At 46.1% G+C, this 23,790-nt stretch overlaps 1 protein-coding gene across 5 annotated transcripts in view; it reads left to right on the forward strand.

The window, feature by feature from the left end:
• Nucleotides 1-23,790, forward strand: part of STXBP5 (syntaxin binding protein 5) — a 1,242,391-nt gene that overhangs the window by 570,249 nt on the left and 648,352 nt on the right. For all 5 annotated transcript variants that reach the window (XM_086927454.1, XM_086927457.1, XM_086927456.1 and 2 more), the window contains exons 7-8: nt 10,540-10,623; nt 15,168-15,291. In XM_086927454.1, coding sequence (XP_086783580.1) covers nt 10,540-10,623; nt 15,168-15,291 — 208 coding nt within the window. The remainder of the gene's footprint in view (nt 1-10,539; nt 10,624-15,167; nt 15,292-23,790) is intronic.

Genomic DNA, 23,790 nt, shown 5'->3' on the forward strand with positions numbered 1-23,790 from the left:
TTGAATGGGTACAAGAGTGTCAAAGGTCTGCCACCAGGTATAAGTGTGTCTGTCAAGGTTGCTCAACTACTCACAGACCCATACCAGTACTCACACACCTACTCATTTCCCTATAGAGCCATTCACAAACACACCCACTCACTCACTCATACAGCCCCTCTAACCTACCATTCATTCACCCATTCACTCACCCATACAGCCACTCATACAAACAGTCACTCAGCCATACAGCCAGTAACATAACCACACATTTACCCATACAGCTCCTCATACACCCACTTAGTTACCTACACAGTTACTCACACACCCACTCACTCACCCATACAGCCTCTGAACACAGCCTCTCACTCACCCATATAAGCACTCACACACCCACGTAGTATCACTCTGTAGTACTGCAACTAGTATATTAATCTAACTTTTGCAGTAGGTTAGTTTAGATGTTTAACACCCATAAACTCTTAAAAACATTTTCACTCACTTGATGATGTCATCAGTGATGTCAATGACCATGTCATGAGTGATGTAATATGTGAGGTCATGAGCAGTGTGTTGCTGGGGTGTAAGTAAGTTATAGTTAGCCTAGGCAACTATAACTGCTGAATTTCTATGGTTTCGTATGAGTGAAGTCTGAGCCTAACTAGAACGTCTCTGTAACCTTTTGTCTTTTTCAGTGAGTATATATACACACACAATGTATACCTAATGCTTAATCGATGAAACTGGGTCAGTGGAAACCCCTGGATGTTTGAGTTTGTTTGATCTAGTGCTTATGAAGGTCATATGGTTCTTAGTAGGCCTTATCTTTGCTGGTAACAAGGTCCACGGATTGACTGCATAGTGAACGAGGTGCCACCAGGGTTATTTATTTCTTGAATGCTGGTATTGTGAGGTGCCAGTCTTGGTTTGAATGAATTTGGTGATTTTCTTCCGGATGAATACTGGGCCGTTACCATTTAGTGTCTTGTTGGTAATATAAAGCAGCTTGAAAGTCGATCTACTTTCAAACGATAACCAGTGGATGGCCTTTAATGCAGTGGTGATATGGGTGTGTACCATTGCACATAAGTGTAGTCTAGCAGCAAAGTTCAGATTTCCCAATAATCTGCTCGTGGTTGATAGGGGTAAGCTATGGTATAGGACATTAGTGTAGCCTAATTTAGAAAGAGTGACCACTATTGTTGATTGGACCATGTATGGGAATCCTAGGTGTTGGAGGATGCTTTGGAATGTTTTTGTGATAAGAAAGGCTGATCTGGATAGTTTGGCTGCTTGTGCATTCACAGACCATTTAGTATCTTTGGTGAGTCCAGTATTCATTCCCTCCATGGATATTTTTGCTTGTGTTCTTGTGTTCTAGTTTATCAGGCCTGGCGCATAGATGATCATAGGTTTTCCAATCTCCACAGGTAATTGTCTCAGTTTTAGAGGCAATTAATTTGAGGTGTCTCGATGTCCTTCACCGTTCAATGGCCAAGATACAGCTGGACATTTATGAGTTTCGAATAGACTTGGAGTTGCCCAATTTGAGAATTACTTGTGAATATTTGGCATATTTATAGCAAGTGAAGCCAAAACCTTTATTAGTTTTGGTAAGGATTTCATGTAGACGATAAAAAGGAGAGCTGAGAGGGTAGAGCCTTGATAGACTGTATATGCAAATGTCTCTTCCTGAGCAGTCTTTCAAGTCAATACCTTCAAAGGCTATGATGGAATGACGCAAAGTCTGATCTCATGGTTTTTATTTCCGCAGACACTTTGGACATTGTAGTATCAAATGAGCTTATCTTCCTACTGATGGTTGAGATGTCTTTCATAATTGTGACCTTCAGCATCTTGAAGGATTGCTGTGTGGAGGTTTTCTGCCCTCCAGAGAAGCCTTCCAACAAAACCTCTGCTGCCTTACAGTACTCCAAAAAGACCTTTGTGGGTAGTAAGGCATAAGTACTCCTCAGGAGAGTTGAGAGTCAAAATTCCATTAGAATAGTTTGTCTTAGATCTGTAATTGGTACAATGTATTGAAGTGATGATGCTTCTGTGTCTTGTTATGCTGCAGAGATATGCTGATTCTCATGGATGCAGCGAAGATTTAGTCCAGAAAAACAGATGATTGTTGCAGGATAGACACAATATTTTTTGTATGCATCCTTTTGTTTCACATGATTATTCATTGCCATAGATACATTCAGCGGTGAAAAACGGAGGTAAAGTTTCCAGTTACTGCAGACAGGCACTCACATGTTCCTGAGTACTGTGGCATCGTTTGGAACTTGAGCAGTGGAAAGAAATGCACCCCGACTGTGTGCCCACAAAGTGGGTGAAGCCAAAGTCTCTTGAGGCAGGGATTGGGGAAGTATTAATTAAGGCTTGCTCAGTATCACGATTTACTATGATTAGGCAAATTATGTTGATGGCTCATTCATAATTTTTGCAAGTTTTGTCTTCCTATCTGGATGGCGTTCTCTCTGAAGATTGACTGTTCAAATTATCACCCAAAGTCTGTGCCAAACATTCAACTTCCTTGTGTCTATCTGTAGTATATCTTGCACATTTGTTACATATGTGTGTTACTAGCAAATATCTCTGCCTTCACTTGATTCCGGGTGCAACCGACGCTGGGATCTCTTCTGTGCAAAGTGTCTTGATGCCATCTGCCTCAGGAGTTCGCAGGGAAGTCCCATGTTCAAGGGGTCTTAATTAGTGTTCGGGCTGCAAACATTCTGGATATGTTGTTAATGGATTTTCGAAGTCTGCCACTTGGTTACTGTCCCTCTACTACCTGGATTATTTGTAGGGGCCTTTATAGCTTTCCCCTGCTGAGCACTCTATTCTCCCAGAACAAGAGTTTCGGGAAGCAAAATTACATTTGCAGCTGACCCTTCTCAACAGTGAAAAACGGCCGCCCCTGTTTGCTATTTAGTAGGCCAATAACTTACAAAGAACAGATAATTATGCATGTAACCTTCATAGAAATAGACCTTAGACCTAGCTGAAAAAAAATGCCTGAACCAACATAGGAAATCCTATTGTTGGAAAACCTTGTAAAGCCATTAGGTGCTTTGTTGGATTCCATTTCCTCTTTTTTTCACGGTTTCTCCAGTGCTCCTTTCCCTTCCTTTCTCTATTCCCCAAAGATGTAGCCTTCAGGACATCTCTAAACATCTCTAAACATCTCGAGCTGAGTGGTCGCTCCCCTGCTGCCCTGACGACTTGTGGTATCGTTGCTCCGCATTTACTTGAATTAACTGCCTCCTATTGTTGCCTGTAGTCTGCCCTGCTTGCCGCTTTACTTCAGTAGCATTTTGAAAGCGCTATTGTTATTGTATCTATTATTGCGCGTTTCTCCCCAAGCGCTCCGCTCTGCTGACCCCTCCGCTGCCATTTTGTTTGTTGTGGTCGCCCTCTGGAGCCCGCCCCGCCTCCCAGCTGAGCCGACCTCCCACTGCCTACAAACAGCGCTCCATTACCTGAACGCGCTGTGACTCGCTTCGCTCTCGAGCTGAGTGGTCGCTCCCCTGACGACTTGTGGTATTGTTGCTTCGCATTTACTTGAATTAACTGCCTCCTATTGTTGCCTGCAGTCTGCCCTGCTTGCCGCTTTACTTCAGTAGCATTTTGAAAGCGCTATTGTTATTGTATCTATTATTGCGCGTTTCTCCCCAAGCGCTCCGCTCTGCTGACCCCTCCGCTGCCATTTTGTTTGTTGTGGTCGCCCTCTGGAGCCCGCCCGCCTCCCAGCTGAGGCCACCTCGCCCCTCCCCCAATCCATATATGACAGGAGCTCCCGCGCGCAGCGTTTACGTGCAGCGACCGCTCCCAATCCGCACCTAAGGTGCGCCAAAGGTAAGCCCGTCTACGCCCGTCCACGCCTGGACCGCGCCCAGCGCCAGACCCCCTGGCCCTCACATTGCCCAGCCCTCCCGCATTACCTACGATGCCCCCACCCTCTTAGCCCTTAACACTGGCCGCTCCCCCAACTGCGTCCAAGCCGCTCCTGGACACACCCATGGACCTTTCTCATGCTACTCCTGCAAATTCATCGGCACCGTCAACAACTCCGCTTCGATCACCCCACAGACTCCCGACCCCAACAACCTACAATGCATCTTGATCAACACCCGTTCGGTCCACAGGCACGCCATTGACCTATGGAATCTACTAGACACCATCTCTCCGGACGTCGCCTTCCTAACAGAAACATGGATGAACGCCTCTTCCGCCCCAGACATCACCATTGCCATCCCAGAAGATTACAAGATCATACGCAAGGACCGTACCGGCCACACAGGAGGAGGAATCGCTATCGTCCACAAAAAATCCATCCACATCTCAACCAGCTCTGACGTCAATCTCGCCAACTCTGAACACCTTCACTTCCAGATTCACACCGACCCCAAAACCACACTCGGAGGCACCCTCCTTTACAGACCTCCAGGACCTCGCGCACAATTTAGTGAAGACATCACGGATTTCATCACTCCACACGCCCTCCCTTCCAAAGATTACATCCTTCTGGGAGACCTCAATTTTCACCTTGAAAAGAACAACGACCGCAACACCACTACCCTTTTGGACAACCTCTCCAACCTCGGACTCAAACAACTGGTCACTTCCCCCACCCACATCGCAGGTCACACACTCGACCCTATCTTCACCTCCAGCAACCATGTCTCCTGTAGCCACACTACGGCTCTCCTCTGGACTGACCATAGCTGCGTCCACTTTACCTACAACAAGCCCAAACCCAACAACCACTCCCAACCCACTCTGCAAAGAAACTGGAACAAAATCACCATCGACCAGATCTCCTCATCGCTTCTTCAAAAGCCCCCCGCCCACTCCTCAAACCCCGACCAAGCCGCCACCAACCTCACCCTATGGCTGTCCAACAGCGCCGACATCCTAGCACCACTGAAAAAACGACAAATCAAGCTTGGCAACAAGAAAGCCTCCTGGTTCAACGATGATCTTAAGAAATCCAAGAAACTCTGTCGCTCCCTGGAGAAAGCCTGGAAAAAAGACCCAACCACCAGCACCAAGGAAGCCTTCAAAAACGCCACTCGCACACACCACCAACTGATCCGAAAAGCCAAGCAAACCGCCTTCAAGGACCGACTAGATAGCAACGCCCACAACAGCAAGGAACTGTTCAACATCGTCAAGGAATTCACCAATCCCTCGGCCAACTCCAACGACATCACCCCCTCTCAAGCCCTCTGCGACTCCCTAGCCTCATTCTTCCACAACAAAATTGCAGACATCCACAACAGCTTCGACAACCAACCCGAAGACCATTCCACCCAACCATCCGCTGGACCTTCACCACCTTCGAACACCCTTAATGACTGGAACCCAATCTCCACTGAGGACACTATCCGCCTGATGAACTCCATCCACTCAGGATCCCCCACAGACCCATGCCCTCACCACATCTTCAACAAAGCAGACTCCATCATAGCACCGCACCTCAGAGACGTCATCAATTGCTCCCTCAACTCCGCCACCTTCCCAGAAAGCTGGAAACACGCAGAACTCAGCGCCCTTCTGAAAAAACCCACAGCGGACCCCACCGAACTCAAGAACTACCGTCCCATCTCGCTCCTTCCATTCCCGGCCAAAGTCATCGAGAAAGCCGTCAACAACCAGCTCGCCGCCTTCCTCGAAGCCAACAACTCCCTCGACTCCTCACAGTCCGGCTTCCGAGCCAAACACAGCATTGAAACCGCCCTCATCGCAGCAACAGATGACATTCGAACCCTACTGGACAACGGAGACACAGTCGCCCTCATCCTCCTCGACCTCTCCGCAGCCTTCGACACAGTCTGCCACAACACCCTTCTACAGCGCCTCAGAAACATCGGAATCCAAGGAAAAGCACTAGAATGGATCACCTCGTTCCTCACCGGAAGAACCCAGAGAGTCCGCCTTCCACCATTCAAGTCAGAGGCCACTGAAGTCATCTGCGGCGTCCTTCAAGGATCTTCACTCAGCCCCACCCTTTTCAACGTATACATGAGCCCCCTCGCAACCATCGCACGCCAACACAACCTCAACATCATCTCCTACGCGGACGACACTCAACTGATCCTATCACTCACCAATGACCCTCACACCGCCAAAACTAACCTACACGAAGGAATGAAAGAAGTTGCCGAATGGATGAAACATAGCCGTCTGAAACTGAACTCTGATAAAACAGAAGTCCTTATCTTAGGTACCTCCCCCTCTGCATGGGACGATTCTTGGTGGCCAGAAGCCCTTGGAAAAGCACCCATCCCGACAGACCACGCACGGAACCTGGGCGTCATCCTTGATTCCTCACTTTCGATGTACAAACAAGTCAACGCCGTCTCTTCATCCTGCTTCAACATTCTTCGCATGCTCAAAAAAACATTTCGTTGGATCCCCACCGAAACTAGGAAAACGGTCACCCACGCCCTGGTCACGAGCCGACTGGACTACGGAAACACCCTCTACGCCGGCACTACCGCTAAACTCCAGAAAAAACTCCAACAAATCCAAAACGCCTCAGCCAGGCTCATTTTAGACATCCCGCGTAAAGAACATATCTCTGGTCACCTGAAAAACCTCCACTGGCTACCCGTCAATAAGAGGATCACCTTCCGTCTCCTAACCCACGCACACAAAGCACTCTACGAAATCGGACCAGAATGCCTCAACACACGATTGTCCTTCTACTCCCCCTCCCGCCAGCTACGATCATCCAACCAAGCCCTTGCCACTGTACCCCGCATCAACAAATCCACCATGGGAGGTAGATCCTTCTCCTACCTGGCAGCTAAAACCTGGAACTCCCTTCCCACTCACCTTCGCCTTACTCAGAATCACCTAGCATTCAGAATGCAACTTAAAACATGGATATTTGACAAGTAATTCCCCTCCCCTCCTCAAGCGCCTTGAGACCCTCTGGGTATGTAGAGCGCTATATAAATTATTTGACTTGACTTAATCTAATCTAACCTAACTAGATCTTCTTCGCCAACTGCCTACTCCTGCAAAGCTAAATACCTTGGTGCCCCCTCTCCTCCGTAATGCCCATGAGCACCCAGGCACCGACCACTAGGAAGTATTGCACCCTCATTTCGTGAATCTCAAAGAATGGGAAAAAAAGATAAATAAAGAGAAGAGTTGAACGAACAACTACCCCCTTTCAAATCTGAATCTTGATTGATTGCATGCCAGCCTTAATTAATAAAAAAAAACTTCTTGATATGTGACTTCTCCATTATTCATAGTGGAAAGAACATCTTCTCAGCTAGACCCTGAGCATATAAATGTGAGAGGATCTCCTACAAACACTTTCAGTCTTGAATGATGTGGTAAGAAGACACTCTTGCACTTTGCCCTAAATTTCTGCATGTGCTGCTTAAGCTCACACTTTTTTTGATTGTTCTTTTGTATATATCTAAAGTACATTAGATTCAAATGGGATTCTTTTCCCAGATGGAGTGTTTGCAAAGTTCCTTGAGAATCCTAGCCACAAGTAATAGTTTATTAATATCTTGAAGTGTCTGTCAGGATGGCATTTTCTCAAAGATTCTGCTTCTCAATGATCTCTTTGTATATCATTCATGATATCTATATCACAAATGAAATCTACAGAACAGAGTATTGCTATTACCATCCATTTCAAATTGGTCTATTACTGATTATTCAGGGACCTCAATTATTCTCATTGTTCCTCCTGGAATAATTCTCTAATTATGGTAGACTCAGCTACTGAATCTCATTTTTGTTGTAAAATGTAACTGTCCTCTGAATTCTCATTTGCCTTAATTTCTACTTTGGTAAAATCAGAACTTCTTTGCCACAGCCTCCTGTAGAGATGAGATATTATCGTGTTGACAGAGCATTTCATGCATCTCCTGAATATGAGAGTTGATCTTTGTAAGATGCAACAGAAATTTACGGATGTTATGGAATTACGGATGTTAAACAAAACACTATTGATGAGAGATGTTACTTGAGTTCAGAAATATGGCTCCACGCATTAGCGACTGCATCAGACCTCAGAGACCTTGCTCCCCGTTTCCCTGCAAGGTAAAAGCGACCTCAATTCGACCAGGATAATCCAGGACTCCTATTTGTACATAAAGCAAAATATACTCAGGACCACACTTTGCTGAACTATACAACAAAGAGAGCCTTGAGAAAGCCCCAGGTATAAAGGCTATGTAACGGGTGAAACACGTGTTGGCTGTTCAAACCAAGCCAGAAGGCTGGAGGTGGTCGACACACGGGACGCTGATACTTGTAAGAATTTTGTGGTATCCGAGGTAAATGGATTACGGAACCATCTTTGTACAGCAGTAGATTCCTGCTTTTGTATCTGACTGAGGACGTTGTCGTCTTTTAAGCTTCTCATGTTTACCATGTGTCTTTGAAGATTTCTAACATTATATAAATATTGCCGGTCCTGAGAAGTTTCTTAACTCGCTGGACGAGAGATGGTTTTATAAAACATAGGAGGTACCTACCCCGAGACGTTATGCATTGATATGAATTCCTGAGAAATTTTGGGAAGACATTTCATGTAATCCTGATGAAGGTGGTCTGACCATGTGATCCACCGAAACGCGTCGCATAACAAAAAGGAGGATTGTGTTTTAAATTGATTAGAAAATAATTCTGACGTTCTTGCTGAATTTAATTTTCTGTCTATACCTCCTTTTTTACCAATAGGAATTTGTTTCCTTACTTTTAATGTTCTTCCCCGTCTTTTTAATTATTGTTGAATCATTATTTTTTAACATTGCATTGTGTAATAAATTGTTCAGGATTTTTCATAATTTCGTTTGTGTTTTGCCTCATGAGTACAGTATTTTGTCAGTTTATTTGTTTTGGTCCAAATTGTCTGTTGAACGTCTGTCATATTAACAAGGTGTCCCAAAGGGATTTTTTGCTTGACTAAACAGTCTACTTTGCACCCCATCCCTTTGGTTGTGGGGGCCCTCTTTCTTTTATTAGAGACAAACCAAGCATGAATACAATGCAGGACAACCTACAAATACTTTAAATATAATTAAAGGATAATATACAATTATTTTTTTGGGATGCTTAACAATAGTGATTTCTTAGATCTAGTTATAATAAATAACTGGAAAACAGCCTACTCATCACAATTCATATTTAACCATAAGTTGGAGTTGGCTCACCCTCTAAGGAGTGTCGAGGAGTTTCCCAACACAAATCTGATACCAGTATTCAAAGGCATTCTGGGTGAGAAAGGAGAAGTTCTGGCCTAATCTCATAAGTGCATCACGGAACCCTAGCGTTAATGCATCTTATAGTGGCAAAAGAGACTTTATAAGTGAATAGTTAAATCAGGCATAACTCCACTAGTTCAAGATGGCTAACCAAATGGAGCGCTACTTGGAGGAGTAGAAGGTAGTGTAAAAGGGGAGGGGGTGCCCCTGGAAATTCTAGAAGATGTGGGGTTAGGGAGAGACCACTTCAGTCGGGAAGATGAACTGAGGGAAGATCCCACTAGTTGATTGGTAAGGTAGCATGCCAAGGAGGATGCGAAACCTAGACCCTGTGGGGCTAACGTGAGATTAAAAATGGAATTTGACGTTAATAAAAATATTAAAACATTCTGGTCATTAGCCCAAAGAAAAGAGCAACATCACTATAATGCAAAGGACAGCAAGCATGGTTTGTTTAAGCCTTTATTTTGTGTGGTCTTAAAAAACTTGTACCATTATTTCTGTTCTCCCAGAGAAAGCCCCATCCAGTTACCACAATATGCTTATAAACCATGCTAGAATATGCTGATCTTTAAAATTAATCTTTCGTCTACGGAGATCTACACCTCTTAAGTCTATTGCACTGATTTTTTTGGCAATGAAAGAAAGGCTCCTATGCAAATAAAGGAAATATGAAAAGAAGAAAATATTTTTAAAAAAGATATGCTCATTCTAGTATGTGCCTGTTTCTTGCACTGTAAAAATGAGCTGATGTGGCCCAAGTAAGAAGCACTTTGCAAAGTGAAACATGTGTCATGTGAGGTAATTAAAAATCACTGGATTTGCTCTTTTCACAGCTTACAACGCCTTCCTATGATTGTCTATACTGTGTGACAGGTTTCTGAAGTTCAGACCAAAATGCCTCAAAACTACAGTGTACCACAGTAAAAAAAGGTGATGTGATTAGAATCAGCAACTTACCAGCCTTGATTTATATACCTGGGAATACCTCTGTAAGATTGAAATTAATTCATTTTGACAGTATTTTCTAGAGGACGTATAAAAAGTAGTCATGTGGTACAAAATCGGTCAGAGTTTAATATAGAAACACAGCGGGTCCTGCTTAGCAAAAAATTCAGTGTCTGAAGACATAAAAAGGCGGAGGTTAATTTTAATTTCACATTATTCCACCATGTGGAATAAGGGATACACTTTGATTTTATGACATCAATCAGGATGACTCCTCATTTAATACAGACTGTGATAATCAACCTTCAATAAAATGGTAATGTTGATACTCTTGTAAAAAAATATATATTTTAATGTTTTACAGCTTCTGCTTGGTTTTGAATCCGGAACAGTAGTGTTATGGGATCTGAAGTCAAAGAAAGCAGACTACAGATATACGTATGATGAGGTAAATGACACCGTATACTTAGCACAGAGTTTTTCCATGTTCTGTTTCATTTTTACTGGATGGTTGTTCATCATCAGTTAGATTTTATATGTTTTCATTAGCATGTTATTAATGTTTCTTAAGCATTTAGTGAAGGCTGGAAGAGAGATCTTTTGATTTTTGAGGCTACAAATCTATTTCATACATTTCTCAAGACAAAAATTACTAAGCATCCATAAAACAGCAGGGCATAAATCTAATCTCACGTCAGGCTTCACAAGTTGCTTAAAGGATAGATTTTTAAAGTCATTTTGCAGTTACATACAGCGCAGACTTGGCTCAAGGTCCTATAAGCGCTTTACATGAGCGTCAAAATATTTTACACCTTTCTTCGGGCTTCGGCAGTTTAAGTGACTTGACCAGTATCATAGGATGTTGAGCCGCAGCCAGGATTTGATACTGGTTCCAATGTTAGTTGCGCTAGCTTCAAGGCCACATCTCTTCCCCCAGAATGTTTTTTTAAGCATCAGTAATGTTTAATAGTTGCAGACAGAAAAACATCTTAGTAGCTTAAAACACTTTAAGTGAACTAAGAGCTTCAATAATACAACTCCAGGAGCAAGACAGCAAGCTATTTACATTTTTTCGAAATGTTAGCACTAGAACAACTACAACTGAATGAGGAAAAACATTAGTAAGATAAAGGAAGGGAGGGCAAAAGTAATATGAAGGGACTTGGGCAAATAGTGTAGGTTGTGGGGATGCTGGAAAAGAGGAGGGGGATTCCCAGCATTACTTAACATAAATCTTAATTTATTGAACGTTGGCAGCAAAAAAGACCCCTTCCTCAAAACGCAACTAGCTGGCACGGAATCAGATGGCGCAAGATTATATGAAACCAGTCGTCCAGTTGTGTCCTTTGATGAAGAACTGTAGAGTTTACACTAGAGAGAACATGAATTATTTTCCGTTGTGCTTCGCTTGGTATTTTACCACTGAGTTAATGCCAGAATCCCATCATTTACCATGTAGGCTATGAAATTGGTCCCTCAGTTCCTCAAAGCAGAGAAAGAGGAGCGCTCTCCTGTCTGCCACTTTGAGTAAATTTTTGTGCAAAAGGCACGCTACCCTCAGGATAGGGTTCCTCGACTTTAGGTCTTTCTGGGCCATGATGATTGAGCCCATGTCAGAGGGTATATTTGATTGTGATCCTCTAGAAGGTAAGCAGTATGTCTTCCTGAATACCTCTGTTTCTTTGATACCATTGCCTAGTGCATTGATCAGGTGTTAATGCATATCTACACCTGTCCATGACCAGTGGCACTTCTTTGTGTGCACAGTTCCCAAAGCCAGGAAGACCTCGATAAGGTATTTGGGGAAAACTGCTTAATCTCTCCTACTGTGAGACCAGCTTGACTGGTTAGGTGTTGGAGATACACTGTAGGAAGAACTTGTACAACTGGTGGTCCCGCTTACAGTTAAATTTACATTGACACACAGTAGGCGGTAAATGAACTATAATGAAAGCAGGTTATTTAATATGAGGTCTGTAGCTGGGGAAAAAATCTATACTCTAATTGCACATGAGAAGTTCTTCACTTAAACATTGCTGAAGCATGACTATAACTCTTTATTTTTTAGGATATGGTCCTGCATCAAAGGTTTATTTTTCATTGTTAGTCATAAATTTAAGAATAATTCCCTAAGTAGGGAACCTGGACATTTTTAAATGCATCTCTCTATATGTTTATATATCTCGACCATGGAAAGAGGAGTACATACATAGATAGATTTAAAGCATCCTACATGTCCATCTGTTGTGGAGCACCCCCAAAAGCGTATCACAAGCAAGATTTTCAGAGTTTTAGAATGTAGCCTTAATCAAAACCACCTTGCAGCACCAATGCCACATTATGCTGCCTGTATATCTAGTAATAAGGAGAGCTGCAGCCTGATAGATGTACTTTATAAGAAAAACACCATGTCCTTTTAAGGCTTCAGGGGATCCCACTTCTCATGATACCTTCTGCTGGCCATTCCTCAGAGGCTTTTCTTTTTTGTGGCTCTTTTGAGTGGAATTCTGCATCACACTGGGTATTTTCTTCACACCAGTTTGCTTAATTATTCTCAGAATTCTTTCTTTTCCACTTTCCCCCCCCCCCAACACCTTTACTGTCTAGTAAGCAGAGTACAGCTTTTTCAGACTTTTGAACAAGATTGTTTCTGTCCTTTGGTACAATAAAGGCCGCCACAGCTTATTAGCCTAGTTGGCAAAATTGCTAGAGAGAGTGGTCACATTGCGATCTAGTAATTTGTAGAAGCAAATTGCTTCTTAGTTGAATCCCAAGTAAGATGTCATCCAGTGTTGGATTTGGGGTGGTTGTATTATTAAATTTGTCAGGTGCCTTTCACACCACTGTTCGCCATGGCATGATTCATCGACCAGGTGAGGTAGCTATTAAGGGGTATGGTCTTATCCTGGTTCTTTTCCTTTCAGGCTAATCACAGCACAAGTGATCCAATGTGGTTGTTGTTAACTCAAAGCTCAGATAGGTGAGTTGAGACATCCCTCAGGGATTATCCTGTCTGTTTCTATTTCCTCTATATGTGTAAGACTTTTCACAACTCTTCCACACCTGTTTTGAGTTACTATATGTATGCAAATGATATACAGCTAGAAGTTGTCTCCAGGCAACCAAGGGTCTGCTAGGACATGGACTTTTAGAAGCACTGGTTTCTATAAAGGATTGGATGGGTCCAAATCTTTTTAAAATCATAAATCATTTCTGTATTTTCTAAAGTTTTCTTATGGGAGGACGGTCTGTGGCCTACATAACCAGGTAGCTGTCTTGCTCCTGTAAAAGTGGTCAGAAATAAAGGTTTCCTAATGAACTCCGATTTTACCTACAATGCCCAGATCAGAGCACTATACTACAAAAACCAAGCATTAGAAATTTGGTGAGAGATGTTTCAGAGTGTTAGCAGCATAGTTATGGAATCAGCTTTCTTTATCTATATGAGCTCAGACAACCTTACGCTAAAAACATGGTTTTCTTGTCATGATTTCTCATTCTTTCAGTGAAGGGTGAGTCGGTGACTGATCTAGAACATATCGTTTGGTTTTTGGGTTTCTGCCCTTAACGTTCAGAGGTTGGCAGAGCTCCCAGAAAACATTGCTTACAAAAGAGAACTATGCCCGCATACTGATCCAAGAGAAATTACAAGTGTATTTTGCCTGTCTCGGTACCTGAGGAAAAATGTCCTTAGAAAATTATATTGCCTGTAGAAATTGGGTTAAAAACAATTTATTTTTCTCTAGACTTTTACCTTTAAAGTAAATCAATAACAGTAATACTGCCTTCCTGAACTATAAAAACTGAAAATATCGTTTCACACCTTAGTGTATTCGATAAAGCCTCTTTCATGCAACATTTTCTAAAGTAAATGTCAAAGCTTTGCCTAACACATTTTGTGCCTACTATAAACAGAACATTGATCCAGCATAATCTTCGATTATTGGAATGCACCGCATCTGTAAAAATTTGGCTTCCCATGAACAGCAATCTTTAAATAAAATTGAAAGATTTTCCAATTGATGCAGTCTTGGACTGGTATTTGAAAGGTTCTAATGTTTTGGCATGACTATGCCATACAGATTTTACAATTGCTGTTACTGTAGAGCCAAGAATGAGCCAACCATATTATTTCTTTATTAAAGTACCCTGCTTAATCCCAGACCAACTACATGGGAAAAGGGTCATAGCTTTGGGGCCAATTGACAACTTATAAAGACTCATTAACTCAAGCAGTGCTATGATTTTAAACTGAGAAGTGCTGATTTTGTGAATCAGTTCAGCCCAGGCTAAAGAATGTCTAGTCGATATTCAAGATCCTACTACTCTGGTTGATTGCCCTTTGGGGTTGTTAAGTAGGCTTATCGGTTCAAATAAACCTTTTTTTCAGAATGTCTCATGAATTAGAGAATCACAGCATTTTGAAATGATATATTGATATTTGTGCCTTGAAATTACGTCTGCTTTTCAGCTCAATTTTGTGTAGAACTGACTCTAGAATGTTCACATACTTTGGGTAACGGCCAGCTTCTTGAATCTGTCATTACTTCCACATATTATTCTTTTCTGAACGCAACAGGTGTGGTTTGTTAAAATATTTTCAATATTTCTTATTCAATAATGAGATAAGTTGAATAATGGGATTTTAACCTTTTGGTGTTGATGCTTACTCACTGGGGTTCAGCACCTCACCTCCAAATGACCGAATTTAGAGTTTAAAGTTTTTTCCCTATCTTGCTCAAGGACGTTTTACCTTGTGTTTGCTGATGGACAACATATTTTTATCTATAGTTTATAAATCTCAATCATGGATGACCAAGATTCAACCTAGATCTTTGACCATACATTTGGCCAGGACATTGCATGAATGTTGGCTTTTATTGTAAAGAAATGTTTGTGTCTCCTGTTTTATGTGAAATATGTTAATTTTGAAGTACCTATTGACAGTGTTAAAGACTGAAAGACATAGTAATATGTTTTACTTCTGTATAGGCAATCCATTCAGTTGCCTGGCATCACGAAGGAAAACAGTTCATTTGCAGCCATTCAGATGGTACTTTGACGATATGGAATGTAAGATCTACAGCTAAATCCATACAAACAATTGCTCCGCATGGTAAGTGTGGAGTTTAAGTTTTAAGAAAAACTGTTATCTTAAATTGTGGGTGATTTCAGAGGCTAGTTGGGTATCGTTGTTCATGGTCTTTTCTTGGCAACAGCAATCTTTGATCGTCATTGTACTGCAATATCACATGCACCACCACAGCCCCAGCATACAGTTTTCTTGTTCTATCTTTCTTTAGCCTTGGTTAGCTGTATTGACAGTTGCAGACCAGCTTACTGTGACAATGTTAGGCTGATCTTCAAAACCCCTAACCTATGGACCTTTGATTACATTCAAGGGTTGAATGTATTCCACCAGGCCCCAAGGATTTGTAAACAGAAGGTAGATTTGTTGACAAGCCAGTGTGGATTTGGAATCCTATTATGAATATTGTTTGTTTTATTATAATTCTCTACTGGTGCCTGTGAAACTTTTACCTCCTCCACCGCCCATGACATTAAAGCAGAAACAGTTTCATCAGTTAAGGTAGAGCTGACTATCTGGTTGTGTGTGAAATATGAAGCGATTCATATTACATTTATGTTTTGAATGCCAAAACGGCCCGAACCGGACGCCTTAAAATCCACTTACTTAGCTGTTTTAGGGCTAGAGTGTGTTTGGAAAAAGAGGTGCAGCCTAACTTTGCTTTCATTCTTACTCGGTTAATTTCAAAATATGATGGAGTCGTAATAAAGGAATCACAATTTTACAAACCCATATGACTGGAAATGCTTGAAAAGTAGGTGAGTTCATAATCACAAAGAATAAAACAAATTGGAGGATTACTTTGATTCAGTGGAGTAAGAGGTACCTAGAAAATGCTTCTACTGTAAGGCAAACTCTTTTGGAATGGTGTCCACAGCCTTTACCTTTATGGCATTTTGGAATGTGATAGAGGATGGAACTGCAAGTATGACATGGCACATAAAATAACTGAATGATTGCATGAGAAAGTCACTAATTATGAAACTTTGGGGCAACCTGAACCTTGCTGTCGACTTGAACATGGGACAGTGGGGGCACCTGAAAACAGGCCACCCAAGTGCAGTTGTGTAAATGAACCTTCATTAAGTCTGAAATCTCCCATCTTGGACCATTTCAGTGACTGTATAGGAGTGGTCACTTGTCTTCTCAAAGGCAGAAATGCATAGAAGAAATGCCAGCAGAGTTGTGGTTGGTGAATGGTGGAGGTGCCGCTTTTGAGAGCTGGCCCATCCTCTGCCTTTTATTGTGTTAAACATGGTATTGGATAAAGTTTATTACGCTATTTTAGCAAAGGTGTTTGGCATATATTTTGTGAATTAAATGACCTCCCATTCAGCTGAAAACTATTTAGCAAACACAGCAAATCAGGTCAGCCGAACAATCTGTCCCAAAGAAGCTATTTACCTGTTATTGGAGAAGGGCAAAAAGAACTGCACAAGCAAAAATTGGCATAAGTCCGCGTTGGGGGACTAGAGAGGCCTTGCGGGAGCCGACTGGACTTGACTTGCCTTTATTGTTGGGGTCCGTGGTGGAGGCGGCTCATTGGCCCTACTGCTCGGCCGCTTTGAGTGTCTGCTGCGGTTCGCCAGTCGCGGGGCGGGTCGGCCCTGGAGTTCTGCAGACCTTTGCCGGTGTGGTGCTGAGCAGAGGGGGTGCCCCGGCTTGCTGGGGGGCCCAGCGCACCCCGTCCTGGGGTGAGTCTGGTTCGAGGGCCCCCGGTCCACTGCTGCTGGGAGGTGATTGGGTGCCGCCCCAAACACGCCCGCCCCCCCCACCCCCCTCGGGCTGCTTTTTGTGCCGGGGGACTGGCGGCTATGTCGGGCCACGTGGGGAGGCATGGAGAACACTGTGGGAGCTGCCAAGCCCTGCAATACAACCGGGGATTGCTGTGACCAGGCTCTGGTGGTGGAGAGCCATGAATGCGGGCCCCACTCAGGCTGCAGATGGTGTTCCCGGATCGTCAGCTATATCGGGCCACGTGGGGGAGTAGGGGGTACCTGGTGAATGCGGTCTGGTTGCTCCGGAGGGCCTTGGATTAGTGACGTCAGACAATCACCGTGGAGGCCCTGGTGCTTGGTGACCCCTGATCTGGAGTAGCGGTGGGCCTGGCCGGGTGCATGGCCTTTGGTGGCGCTCCGTAGTGGCCCGGTACTCGGTGAGGGGCCGAGAGGGAAAGCTTTGTCGCCGGGAGAAGTCGCCTGACGGACTGCTGACCTTAGCTGCTGCTCGGGCCTTGTGCGACAGGCTGGCGGGGACTATGCGGGCTGGCCGTGGCCCCCCGATGGTGGATTGCGGGTCCAGCTCAGGAGTGCCTTTCCTACTTCAGTTCTATCTTGCTCCTTCCCTTGGGATTGGGCCGTGTGCCAAGGTAACCTGCAGCGTGTCGGAGCTGGGTCGGACCCAGTGTGTGTGCGCCTATCCTAGTCACACTTGGGCTTACCGGGGTTCCGTGACAAGTCACCATGACGAGAGACCAGGGCGGCAGTGGTCCCACGAAGCATGGTCCTATAGATAAGTTCACTGGCCCAGGAGCGGCGGGCAAGGCGGCCGGGGGATCTCAGGAGACTGGGTCTGACAACTTTACTCTGATGGCGGCCATCGCCCAATCCAGGGACATGTTAGAAGCCAAAATTAGTGCAGTGGGCGCGGATGTTATGCTGCTGCGTCAGGACCTACAGAACGCGGTGTCCCGCATCACGGGGGCCGAGACCCACATCTCGGGAGTGGAGGACAACGTCTCACTCCTCAAGCAGAAGGTGGCGAACCTGGAAGGCATCCAGAAGGGTCTGGCGCTCCGGGTTGAGGATGCGGAGGGACGGGCAAGGCGGAACAACTTGCACTTTGTTGGATTCCCGGAGGGGTGCGAGAATGGCAATATGGAGCGCTTCCTCACTCAATGGCTGGAGGGCTGGCTCCCCCCGATGCGCTGTCCCGGTGCTTTGTCGTGGAGCGGTCGCACAGGCCGCTCATTCAGAGACCGCCGGTGGAGCCTCGCCCGAGACCAGTGATTGCGAGGTGGCTGAATTACCTTGACCGAGACACTGTGTTGAAGCAGGCCCGCCTCAAAGAACCCTTGCTATTTGACAACCATCGCATCCTGGTGTTCCCAGACTATACCAGACTTGTGCAACAACAGCACCAATCGTTTATGGCAGCGAAGGCCAGACTGAGAGAACTTAAGCTCCCATATGCCTTGGTGTTTCCAGCTCGCCTGCGTGTTGTGTTTCAATCCCGCACCCATTTCTTTGACTCCCCGGAGGAGGTCTTCAAATGGACTGAGGAGACTGTGCGGGTGCCGGTACAAATGCCGCCAGGGCTGCAATCTGATTCGTCCTTGAGTGAAGGGCCGTTGAAGAATCCCTGTGGACAGCGCCGGAGGGGGCACAGGAGATCCCGGTCCCAGAGGCGTTCCGTGTCCTGCGGGGCCTCCTCCCGGGGAGATCCGGCTTCCCAACATCAGCCCGTGGATCCTTGTTTCTTGTGTTTGAAATGCGCTGGGATGCCTATCCAGTTGGACTGTGTGATTCATTTCACTATGTTATGTTGAGGTAGCCCCTAGGAGAGCTGAAGCCCTGCCTGTGTGGTGTGTGAGGGGGGTGTATCTGGGGGTTATGGGCTGTGAGTTGGGGATCCATTGGTGGGCGCAGACTGTGCCTCCTCGTTGGGGGTATTGTGTTGACCCCGCCGCAACAGGTACTTCGGTGTTTTTGAGGTATGGGGTGGGGGGGGTTTGTTGTGGGAATGGGGTTTGGTTGGGCGTTTGGGTTGCGCTTTTACACTGGGCACACCACTATACGCACGCACGCTGCCGGGTCCTCCTGTCCATAATGTACTATGCTTGAGGCCTGATGGCTAGTGGGGCTGTAGATGTTCGGGTGTCCGCGGGCACCCTCGGTGTAATGAGCTGGAACGTGCGTGGGATATTGGACAAGATCAAACAAGGGGCTGTCCTGCGTCAGGCCAAGAGAGCTGGAGCTGCTGATCACCTGCTACAAGAGACCCATTTGATGGGCTCCAGGGTCCTTTGCCTTCAGCGCTATCGCTTCCAGCAGGACTTTCATGCTGGGTTTACGCAGGGTTCTAGGGGGGTGGCGGTCTCAACCCATCGCAGAGTCCCGTATGTGCATTCGCAGCATCCGCAGGGGCGCTACGTGTTCCTTCGGGGCACGATTGGGGAGGATTCCATTATGTTGGGGTGTGTGTATGCTCCTCCCCCTTTACAGTCGTCCTTAGTTGAGCGTCTGCTTTCCCTGTGGGCAGATATGCCAGACGTGGCCTCAGTAGTTGGTGGGGATTGGAATGATATGGATATGGGCAGAGACAGAAGCAGGATGGGAGGGGGCCCGAGCAGCACGCACCCCACAAAATTACACTCCCTGGTTACTGGTCTGGATTGGGTGGACACCTGGCGACACATACATGGCGACAAGAAGGAGTTTACCTTCCTATCGGCGGCACATAAATCATTTTCTAGGCTAGACTATGTTTTTGTCCCCGGGCGATGGTGACGAATGTGATGTCTGCTGGGATCCTCCCCAGGGGACTGTCGGACCACTCTCCGGTGTTTGCGGAGTTGCGGCTGGGTATGGGGCGACAGCCCTTACGCTGGCGTCTAGCGGTATGGCATTTGCAGAATGTCAACTACGAGAGGCACATGCGGGAGGCGATCGCGAACTACTTTCTTGCCAATGTGGGATCTGTTACTAGCGCAGTAATGCTCTGGGAGGCACTGAAGCCCACCCTACGGAGTGGACATAGCATGGTGTACGGCGGCACGTAGAAAACGTTGGGAAGAGTTGGTCAAGGCTGAGGTGGAGGCCCTTGAGCATCGGAGCCGAGGGGTGAGCGATGGTGTGTTGGTGCGTAAGCTGTTGCAAGCACAGCAGTTGTACGCCTCTCTCCTTCTAGATGAGGCCAGTCAAGTCTGGCTGGCGACACGGAGCAGAATCTGCCAATGGGGCGACAAGTCGAGCAAAATGCTATATCGGCCCTTCCAGGGGTGCTTGATGAAAATGGGGCGCCGCTAACAGCCCCCAAGGCCATAGCGGAGAGCTTCGCCACCTATTACACTGATCTATATGCTCTGCGGGAGTGTCTCCCTGAGGAGACGGTCGACAAGTTTATTGGGGATCTCCCGCCCAAAGCGGTGTCCGATGATACACGCCAACGGCTTGAGCTCCCCCTATCGGTGGAAGAACTGGGCAAAGCCCTGGAAGAAATCAATACTGGGAAGGCCCCGAGACCCAACGGGTTCCCCACTGAGTTCGAATCGGTACAATCTACAGCTGGCTTCTTACTATCTGGCAGCGGTGGAGGAGGCTAGGGAGACTGGTCGGCTCCCCCAGACTGGCACCATGCGGAATCAGTGGTGTTTCATAAGCTGGGTCGGCCTCCGGAGCAACATGCCTCTTACCGCCCCATTTCTCTTTTTAATGTGGAGGCAAAAGTTTAAGCCAAGGCTCTAGCTAACCGCCTCCTGCCGTATATCTCCGCTTAGTCCACCCAGACCAGGCCAGGTCCATGCCCCAGAGGGCGGCGTGGCGCGGCACAACATACTGCGGCCCACGTAGCTCTGGCAGCAGTCCTACAGACAGGGGTGCAAGCGGCGCTTCTACTGGCAGACATAGACAAGGCTTTTGTCATATATGAGGCTACTATACACCGACTTGACCGCGGTATCGCCTGGCTTCTCCATCCATCGTGGCACCAGGCAGGGGTGCCCCGTGTTGCCTTATTTATTTGCCCTGGCTATGGAGCCGCTCGCTGCCTGGGTGCGCATTGATGCTCAGCTGGAGGGGTTTGAGTGGGCTACTGGTCTCTCGGATAGGATCGCATTATATGCAAACAACGTCCTCTAATTTTTAACAGCCTTGAATAAGTCGGGGCCGCGGATCCTGGAGATCATGCAAATCTTTGGGGAGGTGTCCGGGCTCTACATGAACCCTCGTAAGTCTACGCTATGGGTGCTGGGGGCGCGGGATGGGGTGGGTGCTTGGACGTCTACATTACAGGTGGCGGTGGGAGGCCCCAAATATCTGGGCATTTTCCTCTCTGACTTGCCAGCGGTGTCGTGGGAGCGGAATGTGGTACCAGTTTGGGAGCGCATACAGGCGGATATCAAAATCTGGACCCGTATGCCACTGACTATCTATGGCAGGTCAGCAATATTCAAAATGGCCGCACTCTCCCACCTGCTATATCAATTGCAGAACCACCCGTACCCGATCACGCCTCGAGGGGTTCCGGCTGGTCAACTCGACACTGGGGCAGTACCTCTGGGGGGGAGGAGCGGTGCGTGTCGCATTGCGTACGTGCTTTCTCTCCACTTACTGTGGAGGCCTAGCAATCTCAGATATCATTCCATATTATCAGGCCTCGCATCTGTTGGTCCTCAATGAGTGGTGGTATGGGGACAGGGGGGACCCAGCCTATGCTGTGGAGCGGTACATGATGGGGTAGTTCACTCTCCATACAATACTTTATTCTGCTGCGTTGCGTGGTACATTGCTGCTGGTGACAAAAATAATATAGTTTTCCAAATTTGGCGGCAATCCCTGAAGCGCATGGGGTGGTGGAACATACTTGCAGAAGAAACCCCCCTGTGACATAATGGGCGCCTGCCTGCCTTGGCGGCCCTACAGGGCTTTCGGGGTTGGGACGCCATTGGTGTCTCCACCCTGGGCGATGTTGTGCGCGATGGCTCCCTCAAATCGTTTCGCAATTTGCAGGTGAAACTTAGCATGCCTCAGTCGCAATTCTTCCGGTATCTCCAGCTCAGACACGCTCTTGCCCCAAGTCTGGAGGGCCTTGACTCTATTCCCGAGTTTAGCCCACTGGAAGCGAACGTTTTTGTGGGTGACCTGGAGACCAAAAAGATATTGAGAATATACCAGACCCTGGTCACTCACAGTGCATCCCAACTGGGGAAACTACGAGGGGTGGGAAGAAGATGTGGGGGTCTTGGAGGAAGAAGACTGAAGGGAGGCCTTAGCCTCACCACGGGGGGCAGCCATTGCAATGCGTCTCCGCCTCATCCAATTTAAATATCTTCACCGGGTTTATTTTACTCGGGTACGATTGTGGCGGGCAGGGATGCTTGCTTCCCCGGAATGCCTCCGGTGCGGTGGGACGGAAGGCTCATTTCCACATACTGTCTGGCAATGCTTGTCATTAGACCGTTTTTGGAGAAGGATATTCGCCTGCCTCTCTGAAGTCCTGGGGTGTCGCTTCCACGTACGCCACAGTTTGCCCTATTGCACGTGATGGAAGGGATCGGGGGAAATATCTATAAACGGCATTTGCTACAATGGGCCTCACATTGGCAAAACGTGTTATTGCTCAGATGTGGAAGGATGCGCGGGTGCCCTCGGTGGCCGCCTGGAAAAATGGATTGGACTTCTGCATGGGGTTGGAGCAGCCAATCTTTGTGGCTAGGGGGAGCATAAGCATTACAAAATTTGTAAGCGGTGGGCTGAGTATAGGGGCCTGCGGCTGGAGCCGTCAGCTGAAACAGACAATATCTTGGTTTGAATGAGGGTGGGGATGGAGTGGCTGGGCCTGGCGTAGAGGGGGGTGGTCTGGGTTGTGTGTGTGCTTGGGTGGGTGGGTCTCAGTGGTGGTTGCGCAACTCAGGGGTGGGTGGGGGGGAAACATTTGGGGCACCTGGGCCTGTTATCCTAAATGACACTCATTATCGAATGTACTGGTTGTCTTGTTTTCTTAAAAAGGTCAATTGCTGCCATATAACTATGTAATGTGATACTGCAGTGGACTCTGGAGTGCAGAGCCATGCGCTTTTTGTGCAACTTGACGAATAAAGTTTGTTTAAAAAAAAACAATTGCCATAAGAAAGTTGTACAAATAAAGATTTCAGTATAACCAGGTGCTGGAAGAGAAGCTACCACACTGACACATGGAAACAGAGGAACAGCTGTTCTAGCAGCTCAAATAATGAGGAAGCATCTTCAGAAATAGGAACACTCTAAAAAAGGAGAAAGCCAGGAGGGGAAGCACAGTACTAGCATAGAAAGTAAGAAAGCAGAATTTTCAAAAATGTTATTATCAAAAACTATATATAAAAAGAAAATGTTTTGTTAAATGGGACATTGTCGAGGTGCCATAAATCGGTTATGCATTTTCTCAAGAATGTTGCAGCATTTGATGAAGTTCAGAGGGGAAGAATGGGTTTTGATGAGTGTCAGGAAGAAGTGGCGCTCAGCGGGTACCTAACTGTAGGTATTCGTAGATAGAGTGGGTTTGGTGCAGACAGGTCAGGGGAACAAACCCAGCAAAAAAACAACCCCTGCTAAGATAGAGAGACGTATCTCCTACCAAACAAATACAAATAGTGTCCTGTGCACACGATTATCTTAAAATTGGTTCTAAAGTGCGAACCCAAGAAAACTTGGTAAGCCTTCAATATATGATTCCAGAGTCCATCATCATAGAGAATGTGTATTTAATGGTTCAAAGTTGATCAGTACATACAAGAGAAGATAGCCGACACGTGTTTCGTCACACCGTGTA

The sequence above is a fragment of the Lissotriton vulgaris genome, chromosome 6 (genome assembly GCF_964263255.1).
Source record: "Lissotriton vulgaris chromosome 6, aLisVul1.2, whole genome shotgun sequence".
NCBI classification, from domain to species: domain Eukaryota; kingdom Metazoa; phylum Chordata; class Amphibia; order Caudata; family Salamandridae; genus Lissotriton; species Lissotriton vulgaris.